The sequence below is a fragment of the Perna viridis genome, chromosome 6 (genome assembly GCF_037379345.1).
Source record: "Perna viridis isolate PV_CMFRI_1.1 ecotype Kerala chromosome 6, ASM3737934v1, whole genome shotgun sequence".
Classification (NCBI taxonomy): Eukaryota; Metazoa; Mollusca; class Bivalvia; order Mytilida; family Mytilidae; genus Perna; species Perna viridis.
In genome coordinates this window covers 46,898,708-46,918,118 of record NC_142450.1, presented here as the reverse complement: position 1 = coordinate 46,918,118, position 19,411 = coordinate 46,898,708, and the positions used below count along the sequence as shown (strand labels likewise).

At 32.5% G+C, this 19,411-nt stretch overlaps 2 protein-coding genes across 18 annotated transcripts in view; one reads left to right on the top strand and one right to left on the bottom strand.

Annotated features, from left to right (window-relative positions):
- Window positions 1-3,683: 3,683 nt before the first annotated feature.
- On the bottom strand, window positions 3,684-15,943 carry LOC148615294 (citramalyl-CoA lyase, mitochondrial-like). 5 transcript variants are annotated; one of them, XR_015923864.1, is made up of 8 exons: window positions 15,881-15,920; window positions 14,326-14,364; window positions 12,214-12,481; window positions 10,651-10,839; window positions 10,212-10,410; window positions 9,262-9,375; window positions 7,782-8,439; window positions 3,684-5,405 (listed from the first exon to the last, which is right to left on the bottom strand). XR_015923864.1 is itself a non-coding variant. In XM_088590121.1 (8 exons), the coding sequence occupies exons 3-8, from the start codon at window positions 12,478-12,480 to the stop codon at window positions 5,310-5,312; spliced, it is 1,044 nt and encodes a 347-aa protein (XP_088446247.1). In that variant the 5' UTR covers window position 12,481; window positions 14,326-14,364; window positions 15,881-15,914; the 3' UTR covers window positions 3,684-5,309. The 5 variants fall into 5 exon arrangements, 4 of the variants coding, with proteins under 4 accessions (XP_088446247.1, XP_088446246.1, XP_088446249.1 ...); XM_088590121.1 differs by having other exon boundaries at window positions 7,782-7,960; window positions 15,881-15,914; XM_088590120.1 differs by lacking the exon at window positions 14,326-14,364 and having other exon boundaries at window positions 7,782-7,960; window positions 15,881-15,943.
- LOC148615293 (intermembrane lipid transfer protein VPS13A-like) overlaps window positions 15,903-19,411 on the top strand; it is a 98,573-nt gene continuing 95,064 nt past the window's right edge. For all 13 annotated transcript variants that reach the window (XM_088590110.1, XM_088590113.1, XM_088590119.1 and 10 more), the window contains exons 1-2: window positions 15,903-16,035; window positions 17,804-17,954. In XM_088590110.1, coding sequence (XP_088446236.1) covers window positions 17,861-17,954 — 94 coding nt within the window. In that variant the 5' untranslated portion in view covers window positions 15,903-16,035; window positions 17,804-17,860. The remainder of the gene's footprint in view (window positions 16,036-17,803; window positions 17,955-19,411) is intronic.

The following is a 19,411-nucleotide window of genomic DNA, read 5'->3' as shown; positions in this document are numbered from 1 at the left end:
AATATATTTTCTCTGTGATTTGAAAATTTTTAAACATGTTTTACATCTTTATTGTTAATTGCACTAAAAATTCTTTATTATTGTTCAGTGCCTTTTTAATTGTGAATATTTATCAACTAATACGAATGGAATAAAAGAATCCGTCGTCGAAAGGTGCATGTAAACAAATAGGAAGTGGGGATATCAAGTTAAAGTGATCAGTGCTCGCAGTCTTTCTAGTTTTAATTTGATATTGCTATGTAGGATTTGAGCATATCATTGTCTAAATTATTGAAGAGGAAATTCGCACTATACTGTCGTCTATTTGGTGCTTGACGTTGCTCCACCGGCATTGTAGTCGATTATTTCTAATGCTGGTATTTTTGTGGTTTTGTCTTTTAATGTGTTCTGAGCTAGCTCTAGACGACTGCGATCGAGTATTCTTTAAGTCAGAGGCGTAGCTGCCTATACGCAAATACGCAGTTGCGTACTTTCGGGAAAAGTAACAAAAATAAAAACACAAATTTTAAAGATGAAATAAAGGTTATTTATCACATATGTATACCATGAACGTAGTATAGGCTCTGAAAAACTGGCTCCAAAATCGTTAAAATTCAGGAGTTTCCCTCAGGGCTTTGCCTTGCCGGACTCACTGGGGGCCTTGAGCGATCCCCTCCCCCCAAGACCCCTCGTCGTAATTTTGCGTACAACTATAAAACACGCCTAGCTACGCCCCTGTTTAAGTTGATGTCTCTTTTTTTCTAAATGACGCGTATATTGAAGTATTCTACGGAGAGAATTGAATGTACTATATAGTGAATTTTATTGCGTGTTTGTTGGTTGTTTCAGTTTATTTAAAGGGCGCAAACTAGTTTAACCCCACGGCAGATTCTTTGCGTCTGTCCCCAGTCAGGAGATGTCACTAATATGTCAAAGAATGTAATCCAGGGACAAAGACCAGACATGGAAAACAGACTACACAACAAAGAACATAAAGTAAATAAAATTATACATACAAAGTAACAAAAGCAAATGAGCAACTCGTACTCCACTAAAAACTGGGAGCATGGATCAGGTGCACCGGTAGGGTAAGCGTCCTCTGCTTTTCTAGAAACACCCGCCGAGTTGTTCATAAAAAGTCAAGTCCGGGGTAGACGAAAGAGGGAAGGAAAACTATGACACGTTCAGTGCCTTTTTAATTATGAATATTTATCAACTAATACGAATGGAATAAAAGAAACCGCCGTCAAAAGGTGCATGTAAACAAATAGGAGAGTGGGGATATCAAGTTCATGAGCAGTGCACACAGTGTTTTCTACTTTTAATTTGATATTGCTATGTTGGATTTGAGCATATCCAAATTAAAGAAGAATTGTCATCGTTCTGTTAGTACACGATGTATGGTAGTACGGGACAGTTCATCTAGGTGTTATTATGTAGGATAGAGGATCAAATTAATGATGCATGTCACAAGAAATCAATATTATACAACGTCTCAGAATGTGACGACTCTATTCACTACACTGCTCCATCGGATCAAATTGATACAGGGAAGATAACGTATTCTGACAAATTCCTTTTCAGACCCTTCTATATACATTGTATATATATATGTCACTATGATTTTGCAAGATGACAGAAAAGAATGTTCCATGTAATAGGTATGATCTACCTTAAGTACGAAAATGTATGACAAACGAGACGATTTTGATTTTAATTTCATGAATTTTCCTTAACAGCTTCGGAGTATAAACGCCATCTGCAAGGGAATTTTGGTACGTCACTGCAGAAAAAAACTGCATTAACGTACCAAAATCCCCTTGCATATGGCGTCTATATTTTCCAATTTTTCTTCTGGCCATAAATATGGCCACTGATACTAAAAATATACCATAGGGGCATTTGACCCGGAAGTGGTTAGTGAGACCTGACGAATGAATGAGTTATGGGTCCTGAAATGGATTTTTTTCTCTGAATATTATGTTGAATATGTTTATCAATCTATGCATGTGCATTTTTGATCTTGCAAAAATCATAGCCAGCATTTCTAAAAATAGATCATAGTGGTCAAATTTCAGAATTATGCAAATAGCTCAAAAACAGTTGGGTTTAGCTAAAAATCTGATAGGAATTAAAAATAGTTCAGCATGATGGGATTACCTACTTGCACATGAATGCCAAATTTTTCAGAAAGATCTGTTGACAAATGAATGAATTGTAAGATAGATTGTAACCAAACTTTGCAGGAATGATTGTTGAAAACATGGCTACCACTAATAAAAAATGATGATTTGTTGAAATAACTTGAAAGCCTAAGGGTTTAGCCTAATTTTTAGGGGGGAAATTGATCAGCATGGTGACACCAACCTAAGCTGAAATTTTTGTAAAGGTCTCACTAACTACGTTCGGGTAATATGGCCACCCCCCCCCCCCCTATGTAGTACCGAAGACACACTGAACCTAGACATATGCATTGTAAGTGCATTATTTGTGTGTATTATGATTAAATGTAGTCCAAATAAAGTTGAGAATGTGTACTTTAAAATCATATGTGTAATTAACTACAAAAGTGTATGAATATTGTTTACATGTGTGAGTAATTTGCCTCCATGCTGTCAGTTAGCAGAAAAGGTAAAAATATGGATTTTCAGTATTATTTATTGAAGTAAATTTTGTGAAGAATTTCTACAATCATCGTACCATTAGCATAATTAGCCTTATTTTCCAAGCTTCACAACAGTATGCAACTTTAAGATGTCATTTTTCCTGGGAATTCACTGTGAAACTTCAAAAATTACTTTTTTAACATGTAAAATGATGGAAACGTTAAAAGTGGTTAGTGAGACCAAAGATCTGTTGCTGAATGTTGGAGTTATTGCCCTTGAAGAGAAAAAAATGACAGATTTATTTTATAATATTTTATTTTATAATATGAAAACCAGATGGATAACTAAGATGTATTGATTAAATGCTTGAATTATAGTCTAAAAACATAAAATCATCCCATTTAGTACGAATAAAGTCCCACAACTCAAAAACCAAAAAAAGTGGAAATTTATAGAAGTTTCATAAAAATTGGTGGTAGCTTTCTTGAGTTATTGTATAAAGTGAACGACGTATGGGCGTAAAGATGGAAGGACACCAGTATACCATTATATATTTTAATTTGATGAGAATCCTGCCATTTGATTAGTTTGTTGACAAAAATCAACATGGTTTCAATTGTATAAACAAACTTGCTATTTAAGCCACGCCCACCTTTTACGGAACTACTTTTTGTTTGTCAACATCTGAAACAACATTTTCAGTCACATTGTAACGTTGAAACGCTTTTGTGACAGTAAATTATTAACTAACTTTATGTCCGCCGGGTTTATGTTGAGTTCCTGTTTCAACAACTGTGTCTTCAATTTTGGAAAATAACTGAACAGCGATGAAATGACAGCCTCTTGCTGCTGATTCTAAAATGGCGACCAATTTGTTTACTAGAATTACTACACGGCGGGAAAATTAAATTTGCTGTTTACTCAGTGTTAATAATAGTGATGGATATATCATTTTTTTTTTCACGAAACATAATCCGCTTTGCGGGTTATTCAGTGTAAACGGACCCAAATTAGGTTATAGCGTATAAACTAATCAGAAATTGAATACATTCATTAAATATTATGTCTAAACAGACAGGCATGTAAAAACTGAATCCACAATGTGCTAATTTTATTACTCATTTCTATGAAGGAAATAATTTCCACCATGTATCTTATTAACAGAAAGTATACAATAAGTCATTAAAATTAGCACTAAGGTCAAGAATCTTGTGTAAGCAAATATATCCTCTGTATAAGAATCATTTGAAGATATATTATTTTCAAAAGTTTAAATCTTCCAGTTTAAATGAAAACAAAGAATACTATTAAATAAGCCTTTCTATAAGCTATAAAATGCTATATGAGTATACAATGATTCCAAATATTTCTTGCAAGCTTTTTCTAGTCATGCAAATAAATGAAGCCTTAGAAACATAGCACCCTGTGTAAGTGTTAAAGCAGGAGTTACACTGGGACCAATATAACCGGATGAAGACAAAGTACTGGAAAGAACCATTCACTTAAAGACAGGTAATTGGCAAACCAAAGAAGTTGAACATATTCATTTTGTTTAAAGCAGTATTTAAATATTGTTACATACTATCATTCTGACTAGTTGGTTCTGTAGTCACTATAATAAAATTTGACAAAAACTTACAAGTCTAACCAATACCTGATAATATTTATGTGTACTGAGCACCGTATTTGAAAGGTCCACAGAAATAGATCTGGGAAGTGAATTGAAAGTGAAAGTAACCTTTATATTAAATTGAAATTAAAATATGCAGTCATAAACAAAGAAAAATTGTGAAAAATAATTACAGAACCTGGTACGCTTATTTATTTTTTCTTTTAATGGACAAGCCTTTACCTATCCTCTCTTGACCCTTTCATCTAGCGTCCCTTTTTTCAATGACAACAAACATCAGAAAAATGTCTAATTGTGATGCTCGGCTGTAGGCTGTATCTAACTCGTATTATTTTTACATATAACAAAGACAAACCTATAGCAATCAGTGTATAAAAATCTACAGTACACTATAATTATTCTTCAAATATACACTATGTACACCAAAGACAACTAATACTTGTATCAGTAATTAGTACAATTTTATTAAAACAGGCTCTTCACCAAGCTTAAATGAGTATATATATACTTGAGTATTCTGGAATTTATATTTTAATTTATTAACCAAATATATTTAAAATTGAAAGCCATCAAATTTTGAGAGTTGAATGAACAAAACTCTATGGTTTTATTACTACTAAGTAAATTTCCCCATATTTTCAAGTTAATAAAATCAGTTTGTCTGCAATTAAAGAAACATCCAAACAATGAAAGAGATGTTTAAAGATGAGAAAACACCTTCAAGTTGTCATAAAAAACTATACAAGGATGTAAATTGAAGCTTTGACTACTCACAATAAAACAGCATAAGAAGTTTTGGTGTGATTAAACAACTTATGGTAAATGTATCAAAACTGATACAGTAGAATTACAATAAACATCTTTCAGTAAAGTGTACATCAGAGAAACCGCCTTGCTTTAGTATATACTGTGACAATATATAGCCCTTTTCCTGTAACACAGGATTATTTACACAAATTTCTTAAAAATTCTTTTTCACCAATGTCTTCTCTTCTGTTTTAATCAATAACACTAGTTCAGCCGTAAAGTGCAGGATATATGTATAACAACCAATCATTAAGCAGATACGACAAATCAAAATAATGGTCCAGAAATCATTTATCAGAGATGACTTGTGCCATCGACACTATGTTCCTTGCTTGTAATACAAGTGGCATATCTATCATCTTTCCTTCAAATACAAATGCTCCCTGAAAATAAAATTTATGGTTAAAAATATCTCCTTCTTTAATCTAAGCATAAATATGATAAAATTTTATGCAAATAAGATTTGGTTGTAATCTTTACATCTGATCAAGTACATTTTGGATCAGAAAATTAAATTGTACTGAAATTGAGCTAGAGATTTAGAATAGAGGTATGCAAAACTGGACAACAGAACACATAAAAGATAATAAACCAAAAGTCATTTCGAGGTACTTAATATATTATGGTTAAAATCACTGTTAAATGCTATTGTAATTTGACTATTTCTTAGTTCAGTTAAGTAGCAGTCTTTATAATCAAAGTGCTGTCAGCACTGGAGGTTTTTGATTCTTGTGAAAGTTGCAGCATTAACAAAATTTAAAAAATTACATGATGTAAAATAAAGCTGTAATCATACATTTGTTTTCTCAATATTTTTTAGAATTGTTTTTTTCCTTATATGTTTAAACTGAATGTCAATCTTCACAACTGATTTCGGAAGTAAAAACTCAAGTGATATTTAAACAGTATTCACACACATAAATTTACAAATTTTGTTCCATTTCATTTTTTTCACCAATTTTATAATAAACCTGTTCAGAACTTGACTGGTGTTAACATACAAAAACTATTGTAACAATGTATTATTTACTCAAATAAAACTAATTTCAGCTTTAGAAAATACTTTAAAAAAAAAAAAAAAATATTTTCCAAAACTAGACACTTTTTATCAATTTCAATTTTCACACCAATTTTACTTGCTTAAAATCACTGTTCTTAACTTCTTGTTTATCAATAATAAAATATAATGATAGGATGGAGATTTTAACTAATAATTGTGTTAAATGGAATATGTTTAGCACATTTAATGCATCTCGACACATTACTGCAAGAGCTTCTTTCCTTTAATGCAAATTTATTACTAAACATTTTTCAAGACTAAAAGGAATCTTCAGTTGATTTAAAGAGTAGTTCTTAAATCTATTTGAAGAAAAAAAAATAAATTCACTTTGATTTGTTACAAATCACATAACCAGGTTAAGTATACCATTTGGTTAATGCATTTGCAAGATAAAAATTGGCACTTGGCATGAGTTATCAATCTTGATTTGGTTTGATTTAGTTGAATTTAGTGGAAGATAATTGTATGGTTTTCTCAAAAATACAGAATTAATTACAGAAAGGACAATGGTTACATAAAAAAAAAAACATAAACAGACCCAAAAAAAGTATAGTTTGTATGGTGGGTTTTCTACTCAATGAATCACTTCCACCATAGGCAGTGTCAGAATTTTATATGAACTCATATGTTAGCATTTTAGTGCAAGTCAAACAGAGGTTTTCAGATAAAGACAAAGACTCTTATGACAGAACAAATAAAAAGCTTAGTAGAGTGCAGCATGATAAAACTGCAGCCAGTTGAACTCTGTGGACACAATATTATTTATGACAAACTTAAACGTAGGAGCAAACAGTTCATTATGGACACAGCTCATTATGGACACAACTCATTATGGACACAGTTCATTATGGACACAACTCATTTGGACACAATATTGCACAATGTCTTGAAATTCAATTTAAGAAGTTCTGCTTTAGGGTGTTTTCATGAATCACTTTGTACCTCTTTACTTCAAAAACAGTAAATGATACAGTAAATTTGCTTATCCCTTCAAGCTCATGTAAAGGCACAGATTTTCACAAGGAATCCAATAAAAAAAAATCCAATATAGCACAAAAACAAATGTCATTATTTAAGTGTCAACAAATCAGAAAAAAATATAATGTACTTGTTTCTGGCCCTTTTGTGGCCCCTTATTCTTACTTGACTCAAGTCACAATCCCATAAACCATTTCAGTCTTCCTTATGTGGTATGACACCTTGTAATACAATTTCAAAAAGATTCATTCACTAATAGTCAAATTATTGTCTGGACATCCATAAAATGCATGTTTCTGTCCCCACTTTTTGGCCCTAATTTCTAAAAAAATTTAAGTTTTTACCCCAAAAATTAATCCAAGTCTGACCACTGTGGTATAGAATGTTATGGAACAATATCATAGACATTCCTATACTTGTTTTTTGCCCTTAATCTAAAATGGTTTGGGCCATAACCCCTAAAATCTACACAAACCTTTCTTTTGTGGTTTGAAGCCTTATCATAAAATACTAGAGGAATACCAATAAACGACAGCAAATTTTTTGCACTCATATACAAACAGGGGCACTGGCTGACTTAAGAGCTAACATAGTTTAGTGATTTCCAGTAATTTCCTATATAATCAACCAAAATTTTTACCCATCCCCTTGGATATGCCAATGATAGTATGTCTAACAAAAATAGAGTTTATAAAATATTTGAAGGTTAACATATACAAACCTGTCCAGAATGCTGATGTTGATCAAAAGCATGGATCATATCTGTGGCCCACCTAATTATTTCTTGTGAAGGTGCATATGCTGTATTAACAACTGGTATCTGTGATGGATGTATCACCTGTTTACCTGTAAAACCCATTCTTGCTCCTTCCTCAGACTGCTGCTGCAACCCCTCTAAATCTAAATTACAGCTTTAACAGTTAATTCACATCTAGAAATAAAGTTATGATGTTCACCACACAGATAAGACAGCAACAGAAATCTGTGTCAGCATAAACGAGTTATAATAAAACAGACATGCATGCTATGACACACAGATAAAGATCAATCACAACTTCTCTGGCATATTGGGAGATTTCAAACATTGCCAAGATTGGCTGAGGGTGCACTGATTAAGATATTCTCATTTAACTACTACCAGCATGAGTCAAACACTGGATTCATATCCTGTTCAGATTATTTTTAGAATTATTTTTCATTTGTACTTAACTTAATTTCACTGAACTTCCCTAGTCAGTATTAATTGTTATCAGTCCTGGGTATAGTGCTAGTGGTTAAATGGCTAGCAATACAGATTGTAATGAATACTACAAATATTATGAGCAAACCTCACTTGGTGATACCCCCTGCTCCCTCCATAAAAATCATATAAACAATCCCTAAAATTAGAAAATCAGTTGAAAAATACAACGGAGGTGCACAATAGCATCATGTGATAAAGAATGTGTGAAAGTTTTATGGAATTCAATTCAGCAATCTTAGAGGAGATTTTGTCTAAGGATGACCAATGACGAAGTGTGGGAATAAAAATTCCTCAAGATTTTTTAAAATGTAAAACTGACACCTGAAATATTACATAAGTATAACCAAAGCTAATACCCATCTTGACACTATTGGATCAGAAATATAGGTGATGAATACTGTAAATGTATCAATTTTTGCAGTGTACTTATTTTCACTTTTTAGGGATGGACAGATAAGTGTGAAAAGTAATACCTAAATTATTGAAGATTATTCTTTAAACCGGCCAAAACTGATACCCACAAAAATTAATACATTTACAGTAATATGGAACTTACATTAAAAATTGAATTTATGCATGGCTTACTGAATGTATTAGATGTCTGTTATGTGGAAAGCATAAAAAAAACAAACAAACAGTTAATATAAATTATCTTTTCATTTTAAAACCAAAGTCATCTTCCCTTTGAATAGGCAATGATAATATAGAAAACTCTGAGAAATCAGTAGCTTTTCAAAAAATATTATTGACCAACGACCCATAATTAAGTACTGTATCCCAAGAAATTTCTTTTGGCCTCTAACCATGTCAATTGATACAAAGGTAAAGGAATTTATGGTAATCACAGAATAGATTTTTGGTATTTACAATTTCTTACAATACATCTTACAAGGAATCGCTTAGTAAGTCCATATCTACCAACAATACAGTAATAGGGTATCACATTTGACTGATTTACCTTTATAGTCTATATACACGAGGTCTATTGCCTGGAGTCTGTATGCCTTAGCACATGTGACTATCTTCTGTCTGGCATAAGACAGTTCTTTAGCTTCATTTGTTCTTGTAGCTCCTAAATACAGAAAGTCTATTATTTATACATTCATGTTCATCCAAGGAAAATTATTCCAACATAAAGCAGGTTAATGTATCCAGAATTGTTTTAAATATCAAGTAGTCATATCATAGATCCTTTATCCAATATGAATGGAGTTTAGCAAAGGAGCCAGTAAATACTTAGAATTGATGATTACAGTCAAACAACATATTGAACATATTTCATGCAGTTGAAGACATGAATGATTGACCGATCGAACAGACTCTGCTTTGTACAAGACCATGACTTTGAGCCAGATATTTATTGTGCTAGCTCATAGAAGCAACAGCCCACAGGGAGGCATGTCATCTCACTAGGATAAATGATATTGACTCAGCGCCAACAGTGTTCTAGGATTCCTATTTCTTGTTACCCGGGACAAGTGAAATTTGGGTCAGGGAAAGTTAGGTACTTAGTTACATTTTCCCGTGGGAAGTTGAAAACTTCATATGCTGTAAGGATTTGTTTTGTTAAGAAAGCAGTCATTGACTGTGGGAAAATTGATTTGATATGGATTTTTCCAGAGGAAACCTCAATTTCTGAAAAATCCTAGAAAACTGGCCAACCAGTTGTCACAGAGTGATCTTACATACCCTGTGCTTGAAAGAGAAGCAGTGATTATCAAATTTAAATCTTTGGTGTGACTTGGAAGGGGAACAAACCCACAACCTCCCACACTCAAGACTAGCATGCTACCTTGAGTAAATACTTATGAGTGACCTTTAATACCAACATTAACACAGGATAGACACAAGTAATAAATTTTGAGTGGCCTAACCCAGAAACAAGTATTTACTTTTGTGTGGCCTTACCGATATCTGCACAGAAATCATCAGAACCAAATACAACACCTTCCAGGTTGTATAGTTGTTCTGACCTGGACAGCTGAGAGGCTCTCAAGAAAACATCTTTTAGGTTCATCAGACCAATAGCACTCTCCACCATAGTTATCAGGTTTATTTTCTCTTTGGTACCTTCTTCTGGTAAATGTTCTTTAAGTCTCTTGGTAAACTTTTAAGGAAAATAAAATATGAAAACCAATTTTACTTCATGAATTGATTTGTCAATCTGTAAGCTGAGAAAGTACATTCTGAAAGAAAAGATAAAGTATTCAAATGAAAATATAGTTTACCCTTCATATGCAACAGTATGAAAACTGAAATAATTATTCTATAAATACTGCAGAACAAATTTTTTTGTATTTTTTTCCTATTCAATTTAAGACAGAAAGCCAGTTAACATTAAGCACACCCTTTCAACTTCCTCTGGTGTGTTGACTTTAGGTAACATTATAGTCTTAGGAGGGTACGCTGACTGGAAAATAACATTTAGATCCTGCTCCATTAGTCCACTGCCTACAGCGTTTACTCTGACAGTTATATCAGCCTTACATTCTACCAGCTTCTCAAGGCATTGTGATATGGTATTTCTTGCTTCAGTCTGAAAAAATAATCATTAATTGAAAAAGACTCTCATGCCATGTCGACTTTTTTGGGTTAAATTCACATCATGTGAGTGATTGTCAAATGTTTTATTTCATAGAAAGAATTATTTTACTATAAACATTTATATAAGAAAACAAAAAGAAAAAAAATTAAACCACAATTTCATTTGTAATAAACAAGACATTGTATTAAACAGGACTTATACCCAACAGCCTGTCGAACCATACACTTAGGAACCAATGTGGACATTCATAGAGGACACAATATTTATGGTGCATAGACTAAGCAATATTGACACTTAATTTTGCTGCTATATTTAAAACAACAAACTCCAAACCTCAATCAGTACTATTTTTTTTGTTGTTGACAAAACAATGACAGAATATACATGTAACTGCAAATTTACTTTTAACATAAATTCTTGACAAAATGCACATCCAAATATGGTAATTAACACCCCATTAAGTTTGATAACAATCCTGCCAGTGGTTGAGGAGGAGTTGTGGACAACGCATGGGACAAAGTTTTGTTGAAAAAAGCCTAAGTTTAACAGCTGTCATTTCTACAATTTTTGTCCAAATATAAATTCCTGAAAGTATGCAGATCTCCATGTAGGTATATTTCATCCCAAAATGTTCACTACAATGCTGCAAGCTGCAAAAACAGACAGGCAGGCAGACAGGGTGAGACCTATATATACCCCCTAAACTTTGTTTGAGGGAGTGGGGAGGGGTATGAATATTCCTTTTTAAAAGTAGACTTGGCATTGATTTAATAGGGTACTGGAGTGTAAAATCAAAAAATTGTGAACACAAAATCTAATAATTAAAGCACAGCATTCTGTTACTCTTCAACATATTTTTCTAATTTTGGCAAATTTTTTACTCCATGAATATCAGCAGAGAAAATATTTATTTATGCTAATTGCAGTTTTACCATCAAATCAACCTGTTAACTGTACGTAATTCTCAATAGATATGGTCACATTCTTCACTTAACAAATTTGAAGTTGTAATCTGTGACTTACAATGTGAATGAAAATTTGCATTTCACAATTTAATTTAGGTATTTCCTTACTTTTCAGTATTAAAACAAGTTGGCATGAAGTAACTGAATGAGGTAAAAATATTTTTCTTAAAAACTGAATATACTCATTTGTTAGACATTTTTCTTTCTGTTGGCATGGTTGTCCCTCTGACATTTTCCTTATATCAAATAACTCATGGTTGGAGATACAGTCACTTTTAATGTTTTACATGTATCTCCTCTTCATCATATTTGGATGTAGCACGTCCAATGGCAACTCCAGTGGGAAAAAAAATATAAAAATCACTTTAAAACATATGAAGAAACAAGATGTCATGCGTACCTTTCTATTTGCTGCAACACCATCTTCACAGTCAAGTACAACACAATCAACATCAAGGGAGGCAACTTTACTGATTTTCCTTTCATCATTACCTGGAACGTACAGGACTGATCTACGGGGAGTATACTTCTTCTTTGATGCTGTAGTTTTATTTGAATAAAACCTTGGAGTACAAAGGACACTTGATGTATAACTGTAATGTTTTAGTAAGTTCCTTAATATCACATCTTTGAAACAGGTTCTTGGCAAAGTAAAGATGATTTTCATTCTGAAAAAAAAAAAAAAATTCGTCACACAGTAATTTAATTGATTAATATGAAGTTTTCATTGAAGAAGAATGTACCACTCAACAAATCACTGCTCCATTTAAACTCATATTAAGAAAAAAATAAAGCTGCATATTGGTATTAATAAAACAAAAAAAGGTTGATTGAATTTCAGTTTTTCCTATATCCAAAGAGCATATTTTTGAAATTATTACAATCTGAACATACATGACACTGACAAGCAGAATGCTACGTTGTTATAAATTCAGTATCCATGGTTTTACAATGAATGAAATGCTTCACAGGGTGCACCTTGAATCCACTGCAGTGGTCAAATCCTGAACAGTTGGGGCAAATATGGACACAACATTCAAGCTTAATACACTTCAGAGTTTTGATTTCTGATTATATGTTTGACACAGAATAAGATTTCAACACAGAATGACACTATTCAATAAACTATAAAATTTCCATTTAAACATTTCCTTAATTTGACCTGAAAGATATCCATATAAAAAAAAATCAACATGCCAAAGATTACCTGTAGTTCCATATATGTAATATAACAAGAATAGGTATGGTGTATATGTTGAAGAGAAAAACACCTCCACCGGGATGAAAATGTCAGCTCAAGGCCACCCACTGGTCTTTAATGAAAGACGGGGAAATCTTCATACCACAGGGCAGACTGCAGCTGGCCCCAAAACATCATTATACAAAGGTACAGTGAAAGAGTTGCCCCTATATATACTCAAGTAACACAAAAAATAAACTAAAGGTGAAAACGTAACAAGACATACAGAGTCAAGAAGTTCCTGACTCAGGAAGACACAAAAATGGGGCAGGGTTAAAGCAACCGGTACTTTGGCGAGATCACAACCCCCCCCTTTAAAATCTGACCACTGTAGGAAAAAATATTACACAATTAAATACACATAAAAATCAGTTCGAAAAGGTCCAAGTCCCTTATTACAGAGGAAGTAAAGAAACTGAATATAAATTACACAAATGTACAAAGGACTACTAGCAGTTAACTGATATAAACCTACAAAAAGTTATTTCCACATAGTATGTAAAATCAATCCTAATTTATAAAAATAGGAAAGGTTCAATGTACTGGTAATAGTTTTTGGAGACTTACATTATTCACTTTTTTATTACCAGGAATATTACTATATTACCATATTAGTATAAAGACACTTACACTGATATTAATGAACTCTTTTTAACAATAATTATATGGAATGTTAGAATATAATTATCTCACTACATCTCAACAGATAAACATGTTTAAAATCAATAAACAGTTAATATGCAACTGTATTGAGTAAGACTTAAAAATAGAACAATTTGTGTGTTTGGGATCCCAACCAAGTATTTTTCCGATGCAGTTGGTATATTTTTGCTATTTACCCTATGACCTTAAAGACGCTCTTGCTTGGAAATGCAAGTCACCTGATCACAATTCTGTTTCCCCAGTGGCCAAATACTGAGAACTTAATAGCATTTGAAAAAAACTGTATCGAAATTGTGTGTGTTATTTCCAGAATGAAATGTAGAAAATTATAAGTAGAACAAAACTTTACCATGTTGGCTATCTTTTTTTTAAAAGATAGTACTTGTTACCTTCTCTAATATACAAATATTACAATATAATTAACATATACTATAGATACAGATTTGAACACATGGTTCAATTCCAACAATTATGACACACCATTCAAGCCTAATTGATACAGCTCTAAATAAGAATTAAGATTAAATGTTTGATACAGGAAAAGAATTTGACCAGAAATGATGTGGCCCCTTTTTGGCCTCTAATTCCTAATCAGTACAAGTCACATACCCCAAAATCAATCCTTTTCTTCCTCTTATTATATGGCACCTAGAGATATAATTACAAGGAGATCAAATCAATTTTACTTCAGTCAAATGCCATCCAGACTTCAAGAAAATGCTTGGTTTCTCGCCCCTTTTAAGTCCCTCATTCTTCACAAACTGTAAAATCAATCCCAACTTTATTTTTTGTGAAATGACACATTGTGCTAGAAGAGATATTGGCATCATTCACATTTACTCAAGTTATTATCCGTAACTGCTTGTTTTTGTGCCCCTTTCGACCCCTTATTCATAAACAGTTCATGTCACAACCCCCAAAATCAATATTATCCTTCCTTTGGTGGTATGGCACAATTATAAGTTTGGTAATGTAACTTCTGGTTACACATCTCAAGCATTTTTCAAAACTTAAAATTAAGTAATAAAGAGTAGTTTGGAAAAATATTTTATGGTACTTGGAAAAGTTGGTAGGGTACTGCTGGTACATACATGTATATAAATTTAAATACATGTACATGTACTGGGTACTGGTTACACAGTTTGCACTAAAAAACTGCAAAGAGTAATCATGGGAACCAAGGTTATGGCGGTAATCAAAAGAATGTAATCCAGGGACAAAGACCAGATATGGAAAACAGACATACACAACAAAGAACATAAAGTAACTAAAATAATACATACAAAGTAATAAAAGCAAATGAGCAACTCGGACTCCACTAAAAACTGAGAGCATGAACCAGGTGTACCCGTAGGGTAAGTGTCCTCTGTTTTTCTAGAAACATCTGCCAAGTTGCTCATAAAAAGTCAAGTCCAGGGTAGACAAATGAGGAAACACCATAATGATCCATGCGTTCATGATGACCGTAAAACTTCCGTAGTGATGACTTCAATCTTGTAGCAACATAACAGAAGCCTATTTGTTTGAGTTCTAGAGTGATTCAAAAAGTCTGCATAGTTTTGGCAAGCTCTGGCATAACGTATGAGTTGTGATATGAACACTCCATATGCAGGTGCTGAAGGGATCTTGCCACAAATGAAAGGAAAGTTAACAATTCTGAATGAAAAGTCATCACATTTGTCGTAAAGTTTGGTCAATAGTTTTCCTTTACCATCGATTTCTAAGTGAAGGTCAAGATATGAGGCTGACTTCACAGTGTCTGTAGTATCCTTTATCTCAAGTTCTTTGGGGGTAGATGCACATTAGTTCACCTATCAAGAACAACATATCTAATTAGTAGTTTAGAGCTCTATTCATTTACTCAGATTGTGAAATTATGAATTGTTTTACTATCCTCGCCCTGAGACTTCATATCACACTCCCCGTGTCGATCTACGGGGAAAATTAGTGCAGCTCTTCCTAACACGTGCTTTTGTTTACATTATTATCTCCCCTTGATTGAATCCCAAAAAGAAGATTTTGAATTCGATTGGAGAAAGATAAAAATTTTATTCTTTCAACGGCAAATCACGGTAATTTATTATACACATAAAATACGAATAACAGACAAAATGCACATATTAAACTCGACGGCTAAGGAAAACCCCAAAATACTACAGCTAACCTCAAGCAACTTTTCTTTCTCAAAGTTTGTAGATGGCGTGTGAAATCATTTCCGAATCACGTGACTTTTGCCAAATTTAGCAGATGAGCAAAGTGGTTTCGTTTTGATTAGTTTACAAACAATCTATTTGCGACTGGAATGCAATACTCGAACAGGTAGCTTTTAGTTTATTTGTAATTGCTCATTATTTTGTTTCTCTCATGCCCATATGTTCCAAATGTATGCATAATTTGTAATGATCATAAATAAATGTTGATGTGCTGCAAGCTGCTGATGCTGACTTCAGGATAACTTCATAATGAAATGAGTTCTGGTGTTTGTATAAACTTGTCAGGTATAATTTCTTTTTTCTTATATCCCTCTTCTTTTCTTTACTTTCTTAAGATTTTTTTTAAACATTTTACATTAATTTTTCACGTGGCAAATAACTTGTACCACTCACTACCATTTATACATGTATACTTCTGTTTCTATCCGATATGCAAAAAATATGTATGTTCCTAGGTGGAATGGTAGGGTACATTTGTACCTGACTATCCCTTGTAGGTGCTTCTGTTAAATACACATCATCTTGCAAATGTTGCATGCATGAAATTTTAAGTCAATGTACTGGTCAAGGGGTAATCCCTTTTGGGATTCAGTGTCTAGAGCTTTTTCTGATTTGGTCGCCAACTGAATCCCTTATTGACACTGCAAATTTCATTCTGGAGTAGTCTGGCAAACCAATTTTTTGTCCTTTGCTGTGACACCAGTTCATGCCCAAAATTTAAGACATAATGTCTAACAGATTGCTGATATTTTGCTCCAAAAATGAGCTATCATTTAACAATTTTCATTGAAAAATAACATTTTGGTGAGGAGATTGGCAAAAAGTGCTTCTGTCTTGAAAATTGTGGGATTGGCAGAAAGTGCTTCTGTCTTGAAAATTGTGAGATCTACAATGTACAAAACAAATGTACTCTCTGACCAATAGTGGTAGGTGTTGGTTTAAATTTCATGATAGAGATGTTAATTTGTTACTATCACATATTTCCTATAGTGAAAAAGAACTATATGATATGCTTTATACAATGTACATTGTATATACACAATGCTGTAGTCCATGACACAGCCTGGAAACAATTATTTCATGTTCTGTGTTGTGTTGTCAAGTTTTTCTTTGCCCTGGTTCTCTTCTGCTGCCAAGATGTGTGATTTTAAGTACATGTACATTGTACCTGCTTGTACAGTATAATCTACTTTTTTTTAATTATCTTATTTCACAAATACATGTACATGACAATATACATATTTGCTTTTACATTAATGATGAACAGTCCCCTTTGTATTGGGTACATGTAAATTCGACATGTACAAAATGTACATTGTACATTTTTTTGCACATGTATGTTTTGTAACAGTGGAGAGAAATAGATTAGTACCTAATGAAATTCACAATATTTGTAAATGTGTACTACCAATATTAACTACAATTATAGCCTGTGAGCAAACCCAGGGTCCCTGGCAATGTACATGTAAGCTGATGTTGTACCAAATGGGCTGAAGGAGCTTTACTGTCAATATATGCTTCATGTACATGTAATGTCCAAACTATCTAGGAGAACTCGTTTGTTCCACTGCTAAAATAAAACTCCCATACACAGATCTCTAGCAAAATGGTAAAAATGTCAATAATTGAATAGAAAGACAAGTAGGCAAATTTCATTGAATTAACAAACTCATAGGAATTTGGTATACATGCACAAGTGATTACTGTAATTTTTTTTAAATACATATTCATTAAAGAGCTAAGCACTAGAATTCAAAAGGTATTACACATTTCTATAATATACTCGTACATGTAATGATGCTTGTCTATATTATTTTTATACTTATAGTTACATGTAGTTCATTTGTTAAGTTACAAGTGTATGTTTTTGTCAGATTTAGTGAAAGGCGTGAAGTACCAGTGAGTATTGAAGATTGATGGCTTGAACCATAATGATAAAAAACAAACTTGATGAGATAATAAAGACCTACCTTGGGAAGTACTTAGACTATGACAAAGAAAATATAGACTACAGTTTGTTACAAGGTAAGCTGATAAAACTATGCTCATGTGTTGAGGTAGAATATGTTTATATGTACATGTACATTGTACATTGACATGTATGTACTCGTTACAGTACCATTTTATGCAATTAAGTACTTCAATTATTCCCCAATATTCAGATTTTCACTCAATAGGAAATACAATGTAAAACCTATATTTATTTTTATGATAGAATAGCACGACTGTGTATTGCATTGCAATTATTTCAGGCATTATGCTTTCAGAAATAAGTCCCCCGAACAAAAGCCCTGTGGAAAAAATCCCCCAAGGACAAAGCCCCCATCTTATAATAAGCTTGATGTTAATATATAGATTTCATTTTTTTTGTATTTTTGTATTTTTTCTTTTGTTGTGTGTTCCTTTTATATTTGTATTGCATTTTTTTTGTTTGTGTATTTTTATAAATGGTTTCAATTAAATACTTCCTGATTGACTGGTTTATTCCCGATTGTCCAACATTTTAAGATTATGGAGATCTGGTTGTCCAACAGCAAAAGTTCTGATAGTCCTACTTTCATTGTTGTTAATTAAACAAACTATGATCATAATTATAATTTGAGGGTAGCAAGGGGTTTCTATTGTAAATAAATGATAAATACATATTTATATACATTAAATATAAAAACAATTCTTAAAATAGATGAAAGATAATTTTAATTTGAAATACATATTTATTTTTTTATTATATTGTTTTGGATATATTAATCTGAAGCAAACAATAATATCAAAACAAATCATACTTTTTAAAAGAAAAATATTTGATATGTTTGTTTTCAAAATATTCAGTATTTTTAAAACTTTAGGAATCAAATACTATATGAATTAATAATGCTTTTGATTTGAGTATAGATTACAGCAATGTAAATTATTCAACAAAATCATAATTAAAATATAATATATGAGGTGTACTCTTGTAATGAGTTGTAGCACTTCAAGCTAATTGCTTAATAATATGCTTCAATCAACAAAAATGAAAACCTTGTGTACACAACCCAGTTGCTCTGGGCATATTGCTCTAGACCCTGGTCAGTGTTCTGAGCACTATTTAATCGCCTTTCACAAGCTTAGAGCTGTTGCAGGCCTATGGACCTGTATGGGGCAATACAGGAGCAACAAACCAAAAGGATAATCAAGATAATCAGCCATAAGTTATAAAGCATCAGCTAACAAATACTGATGCAACAAAGCAAAACAATAAAAACTAAGGCAAATAGAGAACAAACTAACTTCACTAACCTAAAGCAACACTAGTATATTTTTTTTCTTTCAATGAACACCCCTTATAGAACCTCAAAAGTATCTATATCAAAACATTTTCTGATTAACCAGCATGTATATTCCTTATCAAAACATTCCCAATTGTCCAACATTTTTTTACCTTTTTTTACCTGTAATTTTCAAATGTTGGACAATCGGGAAGACAGAAGATTGACTTCAAT